This window comes from Mesoplodon mirus, assembly GCF_964341445.2.
Source record: "Mesoplodon mirus genome assembly, chromosome: 12".
Lineage (NCBI taxonomy): Eukaryota > Metazoa > Chordata > Mammalia > Artiodactyla > Ziphiidae > Mesoplodon > Mesoplodon mirus.
Window position 1 is genome coordinate 37,728,733 of NC_138988.1, and position 21,723 is coordinate 37,750,455.

Sequence of the window (21,723 nt, forward strand, 5' to 3'; positions counted from 1 at the left end):
GGGTGTTCATTTTTATTGCTTTGGGGTTACTCCACATCACTGTTTATTTCTTGACTTATGGTCATAACTAATCAGTGATCAACAGGGTGAAGTTAAATTGAGGGTAATAAAACCATTGGATTAAACATTTGGTTTGCCAGCCTATGGTATTACAGGCATTGCCCAAATACTTCTTTGAGAACTATATTTTTAAGTAGCCATGGAATTCCTGCTATGGAGTGTTGACAATCCTACATTTTATGGAGATCAAATGCATGGTTTTCATAGGTGGTTTGTAAGAACTGATTTCACTGTTGGTTAAGCTACATTTACTATTGGGACCCTCAGGAGGAATACCACTCATGTTGCATTCCTGCACTAAAGGCAAGTACTGCAGTGTGGAGAAACGTTCCGGGCAATGTTTACAGAAATCTGGAAATAAGAAGGAAAGGTTTATCTGTGTACTATAATTGTATCAGAAACAAAGAGAAAAAAGTTTTAACTGGAAATGTTAGTTTGTACTTATCATGAATATAAGTATATATTTAATCTTGAAAAAAAAAAAGAACGAAAAAGAAAGCTGGAGTAGCAGTTCTAGTATCAGAGAAAACAGACTTTCAAATAAAGAATGTTACAAGAGACAAGGAGGGACACTACATAATGATCAAGAGATCAATCCAAGAAGAAGATATAACAATTATAAATATATATGCACCCAACATAGAAGCACCTCAATACATAAGGCAACTGCTAACAGCTATAAAAGAAGTCGAAAGTAACACAATAATAGTGGGGGACTTTAACACCTCACTTACACCAATGGACAAATCATCCAGACAGAAAATTAATAAGGAAACACAAGCTTTAAATGATACAACAGACCAGATAGATTTAATTAGTATTTATAGGACATTCCATCCAAAAACAGCAGATTACACTTTCTTCTCAAGTGCACACAGAATATTCTCCAGGACAGATCACATCTGGATCATAAATCAAGCCTCAGTAAATTTAAGAAAACTGAAATCATACCAAGCATCTTTTCCGACAACAACGCTATGAGATGAGAAATCAATTACAGTGGAAAAAACCTAAAAAACACAAATACATGGAGGCTAAACAATACATTACTAAATAACCAAGAGATCACTGAGGAAATCAAAAAATACCTAAAAACAAATGACAACGAAAACACAACGATCCAAAACCTATGGGATGCAGCAAAAGCAGTTCTCAGAGAGAAGTTTATAGCAATACAATCCAACCTCAAGAAACAAGAAAAATCTCAAATAAACAATCTAACCTTACACCTAAAGGAACGAGAGAAAGAAGAACAAACAAAACCCAAAGATAGTAGAAGGAAAGAAATCATAAAGATCAAAGCAGAAATAAATGAAATAAAACAAAGAAACAACTTGTTTCAATTTGTTAACAAAACTGATAAACGTTTAGCCAGACTCATCAAGAAAAAGAGGGAGAGGACTCAAATCAATAAAATTGGAAATGAAAGAGAAGACGTTACAATGGACACCGCAGAAATACAAAGCATCCTAAGAGACTACTACAAGCAACTCTATGCCAATAAAATGGACAACCTGCAAGAAATGGACAAATTCTTAGAAAGGTACAACCTTCCAAGACTGAACCCGGAAGAAATAAAAAATATGAACAGATCAATCACAAGTAATGAAATTGAAACTGTGATTAAAAATCTTCCAACAAAGTCCAGGACCAGACGGCTTCACAGGCGAACTCTATCAAACATTTAGAGAAGAGCTAACACCTATCCTTCTGAAACTCTTCCAAAAAATTGCAGAAGGAGGAACACTCCCAAACTCATTCTACAAGGCCACCATCACCCCAATACTGAAACCACACAAAGATACTACAAAAAAAGAAAGTTACAGACCAGTATCACTGATGAATATAGATGCAAAAATCCTCAACAAAATACTAGCAAATGGAATCCACAACACATTAAAAGGATCATACACCATGATCAAGTGGGATTTATCCCAGGGATGCAAGGATTCTTCGATATACGCAAATATGATACACCATATTAAGAAACTGAAGAATAAAAACCATATGATCATCTCAATAGATGCAGAAAAAGTTTTTGACAAAATTCAACACCAATTTATGATAAAAACTCTCCAGAAAGTGGGCATAGAGGGAAACTACCTCAACATAATAAAGGCGATATACAACAAACCTACAGCAAACATCATTCTCAATGGTGAAAAACTGAAAGCATTTCCTCTAAGATCAGGAACAAGACAAGGATGTCCACTCTCCCCACTATTATTCAATATTGTTTTGGAAGTCCAGCCACAGCAATCAGAGAAGAAAAAGAAATAAAAGAAATACAAATTGGAAAAGGAGAAATAAAACTGTCACTGTTTGCAGATGACATTATACTACACATAGATATTCCTAAAGATGCCACCAGAAAACTACTAGAGCTAATCAATGAATTTGGTAAAGCTGCAGGACACAAAATTAATGCACAGAAATCTCTTGCATGCCTATACACTAACAACGAAAGATCAGAAAGAGAAATTAAGGAAAAGGAAACATTCCATTCACCACTGCAACAAAAAGAATAAAATACTGGGGCTTCCCTGGTGGCGCAGTGGTTGAGAGTCCGCCTGCCAATGCAGGGGACACGGGTTCGTGCCCCGGTCCGGGAAGATCCCACATGCCTCAGAGCGACTGGGCCTGTGAGCCGTGGCCACTGAGCCTGCGCGTCCGGAGCCTGTGCTCCGCAACGGGAGAGGCCACAACAGTAAGAGGCCCGCGCATCGCAAAAAAAAAAAAAGAATAAAATACCTTGGACTAAACCTACCTAAGGAGTAAAAGACCTGTACTCAAGAAACTATAAGACACTGATGAAAGAAATCAAAGATGACAAAAACAGATGGAGAGATATACCATGTTCTTGGATTGGAAGAATCAATATTGTGAAAATGACTATTCTACCCAAAGCAATCTACAGATTCAATGCAATCCCTATGAAATTACCAATGGCATTTTTTACGGAACTAGAACAAAAAAATCTTAAAATTTGTATGGAGACACAAAAGACCCCTAATAGCCAAAGCAGTCTTGAGGGGAAAAAATGGAGCTGGAGGAATCAGACTCCCTGACTTGAGACGACACTACAAAGCTACAGTAATCAAGACAATATGGTACTGGCACAAAAACAGAAATACAGATCAATGGAACAGGATAGAAAGCCCAGAAATAAACCCATGCACCTATGGTCAACTAATCTATGACAAAGGAGGCAACGATATACAATGGAGAAAAGACAGTCTCTTCAATAAGTGGCGCTGGGAAAACTGGATGGCCACATGTAAAAGAATAAAATTAGAACACTCCCTAACACCGTACACAAAAATAAACTCAAAATGGATTAAAGACCTAAATGTAAGGCCGGACACTATAAAACTCTTAGAGGAAAACATAGGAAGAACAATCTGAAATAAATCACAGCAAGATCTTTTTTGACCCGCCTCCTAGAGTAATGGAAATAAAAACAAAAATAAACAAATGGAACCTGATGAAACTTAAAAGCTTTTGCACAGCAAAGGAAACTATAAACAAGACGAAAAGACAACCCTCAGAATAGGAGAAAATATTTCCAAATGACTCAACAAACAAAGGATTAATCTCCAAAATATATAAACATCTCATTAGCTCAATATTAAAAAAACAAACAACACAATTAAAAAATGGGCAGAAGACCTAAATAGACATTTCTCCAAAGAAGATATACAGATTGCCAACAAGCACGTGAAAGAATGCTCAACATCACTGATTATCAGAGAAATGCAAATCAGAACTACACTGAGGTATCACCTCACACCAGTTAGACTGGGCATCATCAGAAAATCTACAAACAAATGCTGGAGAGGGTGTGGAGAACAGGGAACCCTCTTGCACTGTTGGTGGGAATGTAAATTGATACAGCCACTATGGAGAACAGTATGGAGGTTCCTTAAAAAACTAAAAATAGAACTACCATATGACCCAGCAATCCCACTACTGGGCACATACTCTGAGAAAACCATAATTCAAAAACACACATGCGGGCTTCCCTGATGGCGCAGTGGTTGAATGTCCGCCTGCCGATGCAGGGGGCGGGGGTTCGTGCCCCGGTCCAGGAGGATCCCGCGTGCTGTGGAGCGGCTGGGCCCGTGGGTCATGGCCGCTGGGCCTGCGCGTCCGGGGCCTGTGTTCCGCAACGGGAGAGGCCCCGGCAGTGAGAGGCCTGCATACCGCAAAAAACAAAAAAAAAACAAAAAAAAACACATGCACCCCAATGTTCATTGCAACACTATTTACAACAACCAGGTCATGGAAGCAACCTAAATGCCCACTGACAGACTAACGGATAAAGAAGATGTGGTACATATATACAATGGAATACTACTCAGCCATAAAAAGGAATGAAATCCGGTAATTTTCAGAGACGTGGATGGACCTACAGACTGTCATACAGATTGAAGTAAGTCAGAAAGAGAAAAACAAGTATCATATATTAACGCATATATGTGGAATGTAGAAAAATGGTATAGATGAACCAGTTTGCAAGGGAGAAATAGAGACAGATGTAGAGAACAAACGTATGGACACCAAGGGAGGAAAGTGTGGGGGGGGGATGAAATGGGAGATTGCAATTGACATATATACACTAATATGTGTAAAATAGACAACTAATAAAAATCTGCTGTACAGGGCTTCCCTGGTGGCGCAGTGGTTGAGAGTCCATCTGCCGATGCAGGGGACGTGGGTTCGTGCCCCTGTCCAGGAAGATCCCACATGCCGCAGAGCAGCTGGGCCCGTGAGCCATGGCCGCTGAGCCTCTGCGTCCGGAGCCTGTGCTCCACAACGGGAGAGGCCCCAACAGTGAGAGGCCCGCGTGCCGCAAAAAAAAAAAAAAAAAAAAAAAAAAAGCTGCTGTACAAAAAATAAATAAATAAAGTTCAAAAAAAAAAAAATACTGAGAAGAAGAAGACATAAAATGCCCAGATACATACTTTTACAGATACAAACAACACACACAGTCTGGGCATGAACAAGTAGTAGCTTGGGTTAAGTGAAATGAAAACTAACCTTGTTAAGAAAAAAAGAAAAATATATGAAAAATCTACAGCAAGCATCATACTCAGTGTGAAAGACTGAAAGCTTTTCCTCTAAGATCAGGAACAAGACGAGAATGACTGCTTTCGCCTTTTCAACACAGTGCTAGAAGTTCTAGCCAGAGTAGTAATTGGGCAAGAAAAAGAAACAAAAGGCATCCAAATATGAAAGGAAGAAATAAAATGATCTCTCTTTGCAGATGACATGATCTTATATGTAGAAAACCTTAAAGAAGGCAATCAAAAAAAAATGTTAGGGCTAACAGATGAACTCAGCAGTTGCATGATATAAAATTAACATGCAAAAATACATTAACAATGAACAACACAAAAACAAAATTAAGAAAACAATTGCAAGGACTTTCCTGGTGGTGCAATAGTTAAGAATCCACCTGCCAATGCAGGGGACACGGGTGATCCCTAATCCGGGAAGATCCCACATGCTGCAGAGCAACTAAGCCCATGTGCCAGAACTACTGAGTCTGCGCTCTAGAGCCCGCGAGCCACAGCTACTGAGCTCTCGCGCCACAACTACTGAGGCCCGCTCACTCTAGGGCCCATATGCTGCAACTACTGAGCCCGCATGCTGCAACTACTGAAGCCCACGCACCTAGAGCCATGCTCCACAAGAGAAGCCACCGCAACGAGAAGCCCACGCACTGCAATGAAGAGTAGCCCCCGCTCACTGCAACTAGAGAAAGCCCATGTGCAGCAACACAGACCCAACGCAGCCAAAAATAAAAAAAATAATAATAATAAATAAAGACACCCTAAGTAAATGTAAAGCATCCGTGATCACTGACTGGAAGAATTAATATTGTTAATATGACAATACTACCTAAAGCAATCTACAAATTCACTGCAATTCCTGTCAAAATCCCAATGGCACTTTTTGTAGAAATAGAAAAATTCTTCCTAAAATTCAAATGGAATCTCAAGGGACCCCAAAGAGGCAAAACAAACTTGAAAAAGAAGAACAAAGTGGGAGTACTCACACTTCCTGATTTCAAAACCTGCTACAGGGCTTCCCTGGTGGCACAGTGGTTGAGAGTCCGCCTGCCGATGCAGGGGACACGGGTTCATGCCCCGGTCCGGGAGGATACCACATGCCGCGGAGCGGCTGGGCCCATGAGCCATGGCCGCTGAGCCTGCGTGTCCGGAGCCTGTGCTCCGCAACGAGAAAGGCCACAACAGTGAGAGGCCCACGTACCGCAAAAAAAAAAAAACCTGCTACAAAGGCACAGAAAACAGTGTGGTACTGGCATAAAGACAGACATATCAGCATAAAGATAGAGCCCAAAAATAAACCATCAAATATATGGCCAAATGATTTCAAACAAAGGTGCTAAGACCATTCAATGGGAAAGACAGACTTTTCAACAAACAATGCTGAGAAAACTGGACATCCATATACAAAAGAATGAAGCTGGACCTTTACCTTATGCCATATGCAAAAATTAACTCAAAATAGATCAAAGACCTAAATGTAAAAGCTAAAACTATAAAACTCTTAGAAGGAAACATGGGGGAAAGCCTCATGATGGATTTGACCATGATTTCTTGAATATGACACCAAAAGCACAAATGACAAAAGAAAACATAAATTAGACTGTGTAAAAATTTAAAACTTCTGTATATCAAAGGACACTGTAACAGAGTGAGAAGGCAAACCATGAAATGGGAGAAAATATCTGTAAACCATGTATCTGATAAGGAATTAATATCCAGAATATATAAAGAGCTACAAACTAACAACAGCAACAAAAATCTATTTTAAAATGGGCAAAGTACTTGAATAGACGTTTCTCCAAAAACAACACACAAATGGCCAATAAGCACATGAAAAGACGCTCAACATCACTAATTATTAGGAAAAATGCAAATCAAAACCACAATGAGGGACTTCCCTGGTGGCACAGTGGTTAGGAATCCACCTGACGGTGCAGGGGACACAGGTTCAAGCCCTGGTCCAGGAAGATCCCACATGTCACGGAGCAACTAGGCCCGTGCACCACAACTACTGAGCCTGTGCTCTAGAGCCCACGAGCCACAACTACTGAGCCCACATGCCACAGCTACTGAAGCCCATGCACCTAGACCCTGTGCTCCACAACAAGAGAAGCCACCGCAATGAGAAGTCCGCACACCAAAAGTAAGAGTAGCCCCCGCTCACCACAACTAGAGAAAGTTCACGTTCAGCAGCGAAGACCCAATGCAGCCAAATATAAATTAATAAATAAATAAATAAATAAATAAATAAATTTTTAAAACTGCAATGAAATACCACTTCACACCCATTTGGATGGCCATTTATAGAAACATTTTTTTAAAAGACAGAAAACAACAAGTATTAGCAAGGATGTAAAGAGACTGGAATCCTCATGCATTGCTGATGGCAAAGTAAAATGGTGCAGGCACTGCAGAACACAGCGTGATGGTTCCCCCAAAAAACTAAACATAGAATTACCAAATGGTAAGCAATTCCACTCCTATCCAAAGGATTTAAAACAGGGAGTCAAACAGAAACTTGGATGCCAAATGTTCATTATAGTATTATTCACAATTTCTACCAAAAGGTAGAAACAACCCAAGTGTCCATCAACAAAGAACAGGTAAACAAAATGTGGTACATACATAAAATGGGATATTTCTCCAACGAAAATATACAGATAGCCAATAAGCACATGAAAAGATGCTCAACATCACTAATCACTAGGGAAATGCAAATCAAAACCATAATGAGATACCACTTCACACCCATTAGGATGGCTATTATCAAAAAATAAGAAGTGTTGGACCTCCCTGGCAGTCCAGTGGTTAAGACTCCATGCTTCCAATGCAGGGAGCATGGGTTCGATCCCTGGTCAGGGAACTAAGATCCCACATGCCACACAGTGTGGCCAAAAAATAAGTGTTGGAGAGGATGTGGGACTCTCACAAGTTGTTGGTGGTAATGTAAAATTGTACAACTGATGTGGAAAATAGGTGATTTCTCAAAAAGTTAAACATGAATTACCATTTGATCCAGCAATTCCAATGCTAGGTATACACCAAGAGATCCGAAAATAGGGACTCTAACAGATACTTGCACACTAATATTCATAGCAGCTTAATTCATAAGAGCCAAAAGGTGGAAACTACCTGAGTGTACAACAACAGATGAATGTATAAATAAATGTGATATATACTCACACAATGGGATATTATTCAGATATAAAAAGGAATGAAATTTTGATGCCTGCTACAACATGCACGAACCCTGAAAATGTTATGCTAAGTAAAATAAGCCGAATACAAAAAGACAAATATTGTATGATTCCATTTATATGAGGTATCTAGAATAATCAAATTCACAGAGACAGAAAGTAGAATAGAGGTTACCTGGAGCTGCAGGGAGGGGTATAGAGTTTTTGTTTGGGATGATAAAAAGAGCTCTGGAAATAAATAGTAGTGATAGTTATACAACAATTTGAATGTATTTAATGCCACTAAATTGTACACTTAATTTGGGTAAATTGTAAATATCAGGGTGAAGAATTAACCAATTAAAACAGTTCATTACTCTACATAACTAACACAGAAACCTGCTATGGTTTCTGAGAAAGCAAATCAATAAAAACAATGAGTGCTTTGTGGGACAACCACAGTCTCATTACCTACAATCATACACCATTGTCTTATCAGAGCTTAAATATTCCAGTATGTTTAAATGTATCAAAAGTTTTTCTTTTCAAACAGTTCCTTCCCTCCATCCATAATGGTCCAAGTACCCCTAAGGGGAAACTGCAGCCACCCAGAGGGGAAACTGCTCTGCATGGAGCAAATCTGCATTAGGCTCTATCACTCCCAGAGCACTGCCTCTGTTCCAAAGCCAGGCATTCCTACAGAGCCCAGCCCTGGCCATGAGTCAGAAAGTTCTTTTAACAGGTCTAAGTTTTTCATAAAGGCACTGAATTTCACTCCAATAGAAAGGAAAGGAGCCACTTTAGTTTTTCATAGAGTTGATTACCCAGTTTCCCTTGAACAAGTTCAATTCGGGTCTAGCTTGAAAAGGTATGGCTGGGGAAAGAAGCAAACAGCAAAGAGTGGCTGGCAAACAGGAAAAGGAAACGAATGACACTGAAGTAGCTACAGAGAACAGAAATGTAAAGAGATAGAAAGAATACCAAAACAAAACAAAAATAACATTTCAAGTCACTAATAGCGAGTCGAAGAGTCTCACATATCCCCCCTCCCCGACCACCACCACCACCACCAAATTCCCAGAGAGCATCACAGCCAGATGAGAAAAGGAGCAAACAAACAAGAGAACCACTAACTGGAATTAGTGATCTTCCCAGGGATTTCAGTGAGGAAGCAAACAAGTATCACTGTATCAAAGTCATAATCACTTATTTGTATTAACAATATCAAATAGTCAGAAAGTTCAATTAAACAAATGATGCCCAAGAAGTTGAAATGGTAGTACAGGATACTTTATTTTTGTAATGCCTGAGAATTTATTCCTCTTAAGCATGTTATCAATTTTGAAATTTTTGAAGATGCAAATTTGTGGAGAAAATAATGCCCTATACTGACAAGGGTGCAGAGAAACAAGTACCCTCACCGTCTGGCAATAGTTAATTTCTAATGACCAACTGCTCAGAAGTAGGAGATTAGGTAAATTATAGTACCTAATAGTACCTAATGGAACAGCAGTCATTAAAACAATGACATTCCAGACATAAGAAAATGTTCATAGTATAGCAGATTTAAAATAAAAGACTGTTGGGACTTCTCTGGTGGTCCAGTGGTTAAGACTCCATGCTTCCACTGCAAGGGGCGTGGTTTTGATCCCTGGTCAGGGAACTAAGATCCCACATGCTGCATGGCCAATAAATAAATTACTTGAGTTTTAAAAATAAAATAAAATAAAATACTGAATGACAATATAAACAGTATAGTCCTAAATTTATTTTAAATGCCTGCATCAGAAAAAAAGACTGGAAAGATATGCCAGTGTGTTGAGAGGGGTTATGTCTGGGTAACAAAAATAAGATATCACCCTTATTTTCTTTTTTGTGTATTTTTCTACAGTTACTGACGTGTCTATAATGAATATATATCTTATGTGATCAGAGGGGAAATGTTACACAGAAAAAGCTCAAATGTATTCAACATATTGAATTCAATACAGGGAAGAATGGAACATATTATCTTTTACTATAAAAAAATCCAACAAAAAAATATTCTCTTGGTGCTTTTAAAGGTTTAACCTTGAGTTCTATGGAAAAGTCACTCATCCAAAACACAGCTTCCCCAAAGGTGTCAAACGAAAGAGATATTTTGGGGTAAATTCAAGTGGCATCCCAATTACCTGCTACAAATTTTCTGAATCACTGTTGTGATAACTGTGAAACTCTAGGTGAGATGGATTCATACTGGAATCCTAAGGCTCCCACCCAAAATCAGTCATCTCAACTCAGCCACAGGCAGTAAACCTTCCTAACAGACTCAAGAAAGAGAAAGGCTCAGGAAAAAAAAGTGTATTCATGATTTCACAGATTTCTAACAACTAAATATTATTAGACTTACAGCCTGCCTTTTAAAATACTATCAGGGGGACTTCCCTGGTGCTCCAGTGGTTAAGACTCCATGATCCCAATGCAGGGGGCCCAGGTTCAATCCCTGGTCGGGGAAGTAAGATCCCATATGTTGCAACTAAACCCACATGCTGCAACTAGAGAAGCCCACGCGCCGCAACGAAGGCCCAGTGCAGCCAAAATAAATAAATAAATAAAAATTTTAAAATAAAATACTATCAGGATTAACAAAGCAAAATAAAACTTTTCACTAGGTTGGACTCCTAATTAAGCATTTATCGATCCCTCACTATGTGCTAGGTGCTGGGGTTACAAACACCAAGACAAAATTCCTTGTCCTGGAGAAGCTCAATCCCCTGAGGCAAAGACATGCAATTAAGCATGATCTAAAGGGATAAGTGCCATACTAGAAGTTGGTACCAACTGCTGTAGGAGCAAGAAGCAATGCCTATTATTGGGCAGAGCTGGGGAAGGCATCGAAGAGAAGATGACATTTCAGCTTTTTAAGGTGGCATTCCCCAGGCAGAGAAAGGTAGTCACTGCATTCCTGTCATATTATAACAACCAAGCAAAGCGACAAAGGTAGGAGAGTTTTAGGCTTGTCTGGAAAAGGGTGAGCTGTCCAGCATATCTAAAGTGTAGGGAATGTGGAAAGAACATCAGAAACAAAACTCAAGTTTCATGCCACCCTTCCTCCTATACATGAAGATGAAAATGGACTTCAGATCTTTTTAAGGCTAATATACCTTTATCACTCCCCACACTTAAAAGTAAGGCCACACAGACTTTAGCAGCATCCTTCCTCTTTGGCCATAGACCACAGTCTGGCCAGGAATACATCCTAACCCCAAACACTATCAGGTTCACAAAGGTGGCACAGCTGGCACTGTCATGAAGCATTCAGTAAGTCATCCTGATAATTTGCATTCAAAACACAACATAACAAAAACTACTCCTTTATAAACTGGACACTTCCCTCTAGGTAATGAAATTTTTTTCCTATTCTGTTCAACATTTTTACCAGCCACTTGGAAAAGGACAGAAGACAGGTTTATCAACTGTGTAGGTGAAACTTCAAGGAAGAGATGATAATATGTGGGATGAAACTCAAGCTACAAAAAAGACTTGACAAGTTGTACTAATGAGCCAAATACAGAGAGCCCACCCCCCATTTAGGACCAACAGTGGCAAGCCAAATATGCTCCCCCTCAATGAAATGTAATGAAAATAAATGTAAAATCTTTTTTAAATGAAACTAAAATTTTACATTTATGTTTATTATCAATAGCACACATTCAGGATGGAGATCTAGCTTTACTTCACTTAATATGCAGTAAAATCTAGAGTTTAGCTGTTATAAAACCAGTATGAGTAATTAGTGTGAAATGGCAGCTCAAAAGTCTCCGAATATCAGGCTTTATACCACATTAACAAAAAACATCCAACTCAATGCTAAAATACATGTATAAAACCTTCTATATACCTGGTACTGAGTTATGTCTGTCAAGAACACAAAGATACAGCTGACCCTTGAACAACACAGGTTTGAACTGTGCAGGTCCATTTATACACAATTTTTTTCAATAAATATAATACCTGGGTTTTCATGTTATAGATCTTTAAATTAACTAAGTGTGGGGAAAAGTTTGCATTTAATTAGAGATCACAATATGTGGAATCAAAAGAACTAGGGTTTGAGTTCTGATTCCATCCAAACTGTTTCAGCTTCCTGCCCTTGGGTGAGTCATTTTATCATCTCCTTTGTTTTTTTTTTTTTTTTTTTTTTTTTTTTTTTTTTTTTTTTTTTTTCCTTTTTGCGGTATGCGGGCCTCTCACTGTTGTGGCCTCCCCCGTTGCGGAGCACAGGCTCCGGACGCGCAGGCCCAGCGGCCATGGCTCACGGGCCCAGCCGCTCCGCGGCATATGGGATCCTCCCAGACCGGGGCACGAACCCGTATCCCCTGCATCGGCAGGCGGACTCTCAACCACTTGCGCCACCAGGGAGGCCCTCTCCTTTGTTTTTGAGGCCAAAAAAGCAGAACACAGATTTTTGACTGTGTGAGGTGTTGGCGCTCCAACCCCTGCATTGCTCAAGGGTCAACTGTAAATATGGCAAAATCCCCACTTTTTAAGAGTTCATAGCCTAAATCAGAGTTAACCATGGGTCAAAAAAATCAATTGCGCTGCCACCAATTTTTTTTTTTTTTTTTTTGTGGTACAAGGGCCTCTCACCGCTGTGGCCTCTCCCGTTGCGGAGCACAGGCTCCGGACACACAGGCTCAGCGGCCATGGCTCACGGGCCCAGCCGCTCCGCGGCATGCGGGATCTTCCCAGACCGGGGCACGAACCCATGTCCCCTGCATCGGCAGGCGGACTCCCAACCACTGCACCACCAGGGAAGCCCGCCACCAATATTTTTTGATGAAACAGAAATGAATAGAAACATCAGAGTACACTCTACAAAATACTATACCATGAAACTTTTGTTTAACTTTTTTATGTGTGTGTATAGTATAAACATACACACATAAGAGATAATAATTTTAATTGTATTTCTTATTGTAGATCATAGTCAAAAGTTGGAAGGACATTAATCTAATGGAAGAGGACAGAATAAATATACCACTGTAAGATGTAAAGTATCATAGAATAAAATCTATCTGTTTGGAGAAAGAAAGGGGTATGGTCAAGGTAGAAAAAGATTTACAAAGATAGTTAATACATGATAGAAGCCTTAACAGATAGGAAAGAATCTGAGAGATGAAGATGGGGTGGGGGGAGGCACCCCACATAGAAAGAATATGAACAGAGACATGATGCAGCAAATAACAAGAAGTTTTTAATAGATGGCAAACAGTCCTGGCACACGGCAGCACTGGTATAATTAAGTCCAGACAGAAGGACTTGGGGAAAGTTCAGTTTGGCTAAAGTGTAAAATACAAGCAAGTCAGAAGATGAGACTGAAAAAGCAAATTTGAGCCATAACATGCAAGTGCTGGGCACACAGTAAACACTTAATGAATGTTAGCTATTCCACTGGTCTTACTTAGCTCTGGAGCCTTAAACCATATTATCTCTAAGATCCCTTACAATACTAAAATTTTATGAATTACTGAAAGGCTATGATGAAAGTTATTTATATGTAAACACAGAACACAAACTTATAAGAAATTACAAGGAGTCTATTCAGCAAGGAAGAATGTTCTCATCACAGCTGTCTAACAATAAAATGGGCTGCCTCAAAAAGTGGTGAGGGCACTGTCACTAGATGTATTTGAAGAAAGGTCAAAGTATGATACTAAGTCTGTAATATAAAGTTCTTCATTTATCATACATTAATTCTTCCATCAATTTTTGTTCTCATTCATCAATCAACAAGAGCTCATGAATGAGTTCTAAAGAGAGAGGGAGAAACAGATGGAAGCAGGAGGTTGAGATTTTATTCCATTGTAGATAAGTAGAAAAACAGGAAGTTTCTGAATGACATTTCCCAACACAGTGATTATCCTTACTAGAGTATCCTAATGTGTGATATAGCAAGTCAACTGCAGTTACTTGGGCCACAGTTAAAATAATTTGGCAACGTACTTATGAAAAAAATTTTTAAGTTCCCAGAACCTTTATGTGGAAAAAAATCTTGCTTTTCTATACAAAATCTATCAAGAGGGTGTATACAAGAGTCTTTAGAGCATAATCATAATAAACAGGTTTGTTCATTATGGTAAAAGTACAACATTGGAATAAAGCCCTAATATAGCATATCCAATAATGCTTATACATTGGGAATAAATTCAGATCATTCTTATCTTCAAGAATAAAGACACAAGAATTCAAAAAAAAAGCATAATACAAACTATTAAAAATTGAAATTCAGCACCAATGTAAAAGTATGGTATGAATATAAAGCACTTCCAACCTCAATGACCATTCTTTTGAGACATCATGCTTCAGAACGTGTCTAAAAATGATAGAAAATGGTGTCACGTTTACAATTAAGCTTTATGTTTCTAAAGCATATTCTCTCATAACACTGCATGATAAAATTAACCATAACATTTGAATAGTCTATAGAATATTGTTGCATATTGACTTTCCTGTTAAAATATTGATCATTTCCTGCTGATTATTTCCTGCTTGCTTTACAGAATGGCAGATCAAAACAAAGCCATCTCGGTCTAAGAAGGCACTCAATAAATGTTTGCTGAAATCAACTTCTTTCTTCCCTACTAACAATGTCTTTAAAAGAGGGCAATAGTACCCAACATACTCCTCAAGGCTGTTAAAAACCTGCCTTATGAATTGTCATGCCTTGAATCTGTACTCATCAGCAATGCAAATCATATATTCAGAAGCAGAACGATAAATACTATGTAGTCTTATAAAAATGCTTAATATAGAAATAAAATTCCTTAAATATAACTATCCAATTTAAATCTGAAGTCTGTTAAAAAGGCCTTATTTTTTTGAGCCAGAGACATACACTGCTGACAAATTCTTTTCAGAGGCAACATGGTGTAATGAAAGCAGCTGTGGATTAGAATAGAATCCCCAAGTTCTAGGTTGAAATCTCAAATTGGCACTTAGTTGGCTTAAGTATCTTAGATCAGTCACTTAATTTCTTTCAGTTAAAGTTTCTTTGTCATCTGTTTAAAAAAAAAAAAAAAAAGGAGCTTTACGGTGTAAAGCTCAAGCAGAATCACGATGTGGAAGTTCCCTGTAAACACTAAACCCCTGATCATAAAACATCAAGCACATCCTCACTTTTCAGGGCAAAATAAAGTCCTGGGTTTATGGTGTCTTCTCTACCTCTAGTGGATGCCTTTACCTCTGAGCAATAAAGATACAGGGCCTTTTCCAAGGCTTCAAAGGCTGGGATTTCCTTACAGAGCAAGTAACTAAAGAGCCCACTGCCCTCGCACTATTTCACTGAGTTGTAGCCCATATACCAACAGATTTAGTGAAATTTTGTGAACACTGGTTCTTTCAGATGTGGTTTCATGGACCTATTCCCTTCCCACCTTCATATGCCTCTGCACCACAGGATCATTAGAAGTTAAATTTCTTTTAAGGATTCAGGGCTTTTTTTAAGTGTTGTTTTTGTTTGTTTGTTTGTTTTTCCTACCTGGGGAAAATCAAGCAGAAGGAAATCAGGTAAAAGTAAGGCAGAAAATATGCATTGTTTTTAAATTAGAAAAAAAATAAATATGACATTACAAAACTAAAATAGAAGGTAATCTGGTTGGTAATAAGGAAATTTTTTCATGGTCTGCTAAGTGGGGATTAGAAAAGAATAAGCAATAAATGCTCTGAATTATTATAAAATTTACCTCAGGACAGCAGAATAAACAAGATGACATTATGAAGCAGCTTTCACTGCTAAGATGCCAAACTAACACACATGTACTCAAATCTCTGCGGCTATTCTACTCTAGGAATTTAATTTACAAACTCTTGTTTCATTTGTTGGTGGTGTTTACTGCTGCTGCTGTTAGAGGATGGGAAAAGTATTTTCTTGGTCTTCAGTTTCTATATTTGGTAGTTTGGGTGCAGTCAATATGGGAAAAGACAGGTGTTTCACAAAAATGGTTGGATTTTTCTCACCTAATTCACTCTAGAATAGGAAGCTTCTTGAAAAGGTAAAATAAAGAATGGTTAAGATGCAGGACTTTCCAAGCATTTATGGCAACAGAAAGAAAAGCAGAGAATCTCTAAGAGGAAGAGACATAAGGAGTCAGAACACAGGCTAAAAGGGTTCAGTAAAGAACAGCTCCTTGTGATACTACAGATGGACAGTAAGAGAGTCAAGTATATGGCAAAAATATTGCCCATTGCCAGGAAGAAAATTAAGGGGAATATTTAATTGTTAAAGGACAAAAAAGGATCAACAACCTCTGAGATCCAATTTCATCATCTGTGTAATGAAGATAACATTAAGACTGCTCTGGGGATCTACACGGTATAACATAAGTGAGAATCCCCAACACACTGACTGGTCCATCATTGATCTTCAAAAAAGGGTAGTTTCCTCCCCTTCCTCTAAACTCAGTCACAGAATATTACAATGGAAAGGGAAGCTCAGATATTGCCTAGTCCTAAGCAAATAAATCAAATAATTTGAAAGTGTTATAACTTGTACAGAATTTCTATATCATAAATTTTAAAGGCATTAAGATATTACTACATGATCTCAAAAACCTTACCAATGTCAAATAAGATGAACAGCTGCACTGGGAGAAACTCCCTTGCACTGCTGCAGAAGAGGACTCCTTCCCTCACCCACATCCAAGCAATTTATACAAATTGGTGGGAAAAAGATATATTTTCCCTCCTTGCTGTAAGGATTATGGGCTAGCAAGCAGAGATAGAAATCTGTGCTCCATGCTGCGCATAAAAATCAAAGTTGAAATCTGAAACATTTTCTCATAGGAATAATGATAATGTTTAGATTTTCTTTTTTTTATTTATTTTTATTTATTTATTTATTTTATCTTTGGCTGTGTTGGGTCTTCGTTGCTGTGTGTGGGCTTTTCTCTAGTTGCAGCGAGTGGGGGCTATTCTTCGTTGCAGTGCACAGGCTTCTCATTGCGGTGGCTTCTCTTGTTGTGGAACACAGGCTCTAGGCGTGCAGGCTTCAGTAGCTGTGGTACGCGGGCTCGGCAGTTGTGGTTCACGGGCTCTAGAGCGCAGGCTCAGTAGTTGTGGTGCACAGGCTTAGTTGCTCTGTGGCATGTGGGATCTTCCCAGACTAGGGCTCGAACCCGTGTCCCCTGCATTGGCAGGCGGATTCTTAACCACTGCACCACCAGAGAAGTCCAATGTTTAGATTTTCAACCTAACAATTAAACAATGCAGCTAACATACCATTTTTAATTGACTATTTTTCTCACTGTAAGTACAATATTTAGGCTCTTTATAGACTGAACTGGCTTTTATGAAAAGACCTAGGAGTGTAGCCCCGAAATGCTTATGGAAAAAACATATTGAGTGTGAACAATCTACACAAGAACTTTTAGACCATAGCTGAGGAAGGGATAGTAGAAGAAAGCTGTGAGAGAAGATGATAGAGACTTTCTGTGTTTGGCAGAAAGGGCAAATAAATTACACTAAATCACAGCTGCTAATGTCTTCAGAATAACTGTCTCTCTCATTTAACAAGCATTTAAGTCCTACCCTGTGCCCAATGCTGTACCCCTCCACAGGAAAAAATTTTTCTAAAGCTAAACCCACAGTCCAAGGAATGCAAAAATTTCCTTCCATCTTCCTGAGTAAATCACACACCAAATCCTAGTGCTTTGAGATTCACATATGCCTATCTTGATTACCCTGCATTGCCTCCATCTCAGAACCAACACACCTGAGGAAATGCCTAGTGTTATTACTCTAAATACTGTACTAAGGGGAAAAGGAGAAATTAACATTTATTAAGCATTTGGTATGCTCTCATTTGATTTTCACAACCCTGTAGGTAAATATTATCCCCAATTTACACATTAAGAAAATGATGTTAAATAACTTGCCCACAACACCAGTAAAAAGAAGCCAGGACTCAGAAATCTGCCAATTCCACTACTCACAGGTTCCGACCCAGCAGGAAAGAAAGTATCACTTAGGTGCCACTGGACAGTTGACCACTTTCACATCAGTTATTTGTTATTCTAGTTAAGCAGGTCTGAGAGCAAGTTACAAAAAAGATAAACCATCAACTCTTCACATCACAAAATGTATTTAGTATTTAGGGAATGCTCTAAGAGAAAGGATAAAATGTTCCCAGAGGTGAATCCCGGCTCTTCACATCATTTCCCAATCCCATTTCAACAGAGACTCTAGCACTAGGGCTCCTTTTATCACTTCCATCCTAGCTTGTATCATTACGCCCTTAGAGCACAGCTAATTTAAAACTTCAGAAAGTTACCTTTCAAAACAAGATTTTCTACCAGCACAGATCTCTCTGCAGGTCCTTAAATTTAAATACATTCAGTTTCCACATAATTCGCCTGATGGTATTCCTAAACGTTTGTTACCACTGACAGTTTATTTTGTAGGGAACTGTGAACTAAACCTTGACTGAGCTGCAGTAAACATGGGAAACAAAAGTCTGTGTTTAGACAGATCTCCCCATCTAAAATTTTCCATTAAAACTTAGGCAGAGAAAAAAACCTGTACACTCATTTTTCTATCTGTTTCTAACTGAATGACAGGTGACACAATAATGCAGTGTGGCTGAACTCCTCTCTCATGTTATCGCCACAAAACACTAACACTATAAAAGTAAAAGTAATATTCAATCCCTTAAATTATTGAATATGCCTTTTAAAGAAGTTGAGTATTATAAGAATTATTTAGCTTCTGGAGTTTAACACTTGTAACAGATAAAAAGAGGATTCTAAGAGGAATAATGGTCTCATCTAAAAACAGGTTCGTTTGTTTCTTAACAAAACCGTGACTGTAATATACACTAAACATTGGGACATGTGCAAAAACACTTCTTATTTTAAGTAATAATTATTTATAATATTGAAGGCAAAACAAACTAAAACGGATCAAACATTTCCAGTCAAATGTCTGCAAAATTCTGAACTGGAAAAATGATGTCAACGTATTTTATCCCTTTTTTTTCCCTAAGGCTCCACTCCAAAAATAAAGAGTCATCGGGCTCATCAACTCAGGTGCAGAAACTCACTAAAATTGAGGTTTAAGAAAGGAGAAAACAGGTTTCCAGAATTTGGCTTCTTCGGTGAAACTGCCCTATGCCCCACACCAAAAACCTTGGGGAGCCTCTGGGGCCCTGCCCACCCCTCCCTCCGGCCGCACCTGCCGAGGCCGCGCTGCCAGCGCCCCCTGCCGCCCTCCCCGCACCCAGGGACCCGCTCCCACCCCCGCGCCTCGCGCCCGCGCCCGCGCCGCCCCCACCCCGCGCACACCCCGCGCCGAGGCCGCGCAGCCTGCGGGCAGCGGCGGGAGGCGCGCGGGCGCGAATCGAGGCGGGGCCGGCACGAGGCCGAGAGCAAGGGCGCGTCCCCCAAACCCCCGCCGCGGCCAGGCCGGAGCCTCACCTACCTACGCCGTATTTCTCTTCCTCCGTGGGGGTCCACATGGCCGGGCCGGGCGCGACCCCGCGGGCGCGGCGGCGGCCGGGCGACAGCGCGGCGGGGACGGCCGCGGGCCCGGCTGTGGCGCACCGCTAGGCGAGGCGGGGGCGGTCAGGCGGCGCAGGGCAGTGGGCGGCGCATCCCTCACAGGCCGTCCGGGATGCCACCGCCGCCACGCCCGGACCGCCAGGTTCCGCGGACGCCCCAGCAAGGGTTTGCCACCTGTCAGTCCCTGCCGTTCTCACGCCACCGCTCGCTCCTCACAGCTCCGCTGCTCGGCTCCCGGCGCCGCTGCGATTCGGCTCTCCTCAGCGGGCTCGCAGGACGCCCGCGCATGCGCCGCTTCCCGGCGCGCGGGAGCTCGCGCTGCCCGGGCTCGCGCTGCCCGGGCTCGCGCCGCCCGAGCCCGCGCGCGAGCCCACGTGTTGCCGCCGCCGCGCGGCAGCGGAGGGAAATCCGCGAGAGGCGATTGAATGGCTCCGCCGGGGTCAGGACTGGCTCTTAGGCCCAAGGCCCCGGGCGGCAGCAAGCGCTGGAGGATGCGGGGTTGGGCAGGTGGGAGTCCCTCGGACCCCCTGGGCTTCGGCGTTCAGTGCCTCCTGCCAGGCACGCCGAGATCCCCGTGAGATCCGCCGGTCGGAGAGGGGAGAGCAGGGAAAGGAGGGAAGGATACCTTTATGACCATCCAGGTGTCATCCACGGCGCTGTCACGACCCCATCCCTGGAAAGGTCCCAGGAGCCACCCTGCGCAGCGCCCGGGCCCGCAGGGTGGGGTCGCCGCAGGAGAACCAAGTGGGGCATACTCGTGCCCCTCGCTCTTAGGTCTCTGGGACTCCTCCTAGGCCGAAGCCGCTAGGGCCTCCTTGGTTCTTGTTTCGCTGAGTTGGCCTGCGTAGTAAATGTTTGGGGCCAAAACAATCACTGCAGGCTTCCTAGTAAGGAAGCAGTTGCTCATTGGGTTGGGGGAAGGGGGAGTAGGGGGCGGGAGGGAGGTGTTGTTCCTGCCCTGGGCACCGCCTCTGCTGCTCCTAGGTCTCTGCCTTACAGGCCATCCTGAGTTTCCGGTTCGGTCCCGAAACTTTTCTCCTTCTCTCCTCCTTAAGAATCCATTCACTCTTAGGCCTGCAAATATCACCTTGTGACACTAGGTCAACCGCTCAAAGACCAGGAAAGTCCTGGCAGTTGCAGGACTTCTCCTTTCCACCTACATCTGGATTGCATGGTGTTCCTAGCCCAAATCCCAGCATATCCGTACAATTCTGTCACCAGCACTACCAAGTCAAAATCCTGCTGTCATCCCTCACTATCAGTCTTGGGCAATCCCACTCTACAAAGCCCAGCTTAAGGCCTCACCTCCAGAAAACCTTCCCTGATCCTGCAGCTGGCAGACTGGATCCTTCTTTTGCCTGGGATTCAAGCTGTGTGCCTTTGTGCCTTACTTTTCCTATAAGACTGTCAGCTCCAAAAGGCAAAATCCAGGCTAAAGTCACCTTTCTGGTCCATCAGGACTCAGCCCAGCACCTGACACACACTGTTGAATAGGAAGCAAGACTAATACAAGAATATCTTGGTAATCAACAGACCTTGTTGATCCTTCATTCACAATATTCTTTATGATTGGTAACTCCTCCCAGGCCTAATTGTGTTCACCTGGATTATTGCCACAGACTCCTGACCTATAGACTCCTCCTCCCACCAGTGAAGGCTGCCCACTCCTGCCCCTGGAAAACGTTCCCTAAATGACTGAGTTTCTCAATAGCTAGATATATATATTTTTTGATCCAAGAACATAATAAAAGACATATCATTATTTATGTAGCTGACTATTCCAGGAAGATAGACCCCTGCCCAATGGCCACCATGGAATGTTTACCGCGGAATGAAGGCACATTCCCACAAAGTTTTCTCCAGGGAGCTATCCAGCAA

The 21,723-nt window shown here is 41.1% G+C and overlaps 1 protein-coding gene across 4 annotated transcripts in view; it reads right to left on the bottom strand.

The window, feature by feature from the left end:
* DOCK3 (dedicator of cytokinesis 3) overlaps positions 1-19,849 on the bottom strand; it is a 404,100-nt gene extending 384,251 nt beyond the window's left edge. For all 4 annotated transcript variants that reach the window (XM_082638633.1, XM_082638632.1, XM_082638631.1 and 1 more), the window contains exon 1: positions 19,766-19,849. In XM_082638633.1, the coding sequence (XP_082494759.1) occupies positions 19,766-19,802 (37 nt within the window). In that variant the 5' untranslated portion in view covers positions 19,803-19,849. The remainder of the gene's footprint in view (positions 1-19,765) is intronic.
* Positions 19,850-21,723: the final 1,874 nt, after the last annotated feature.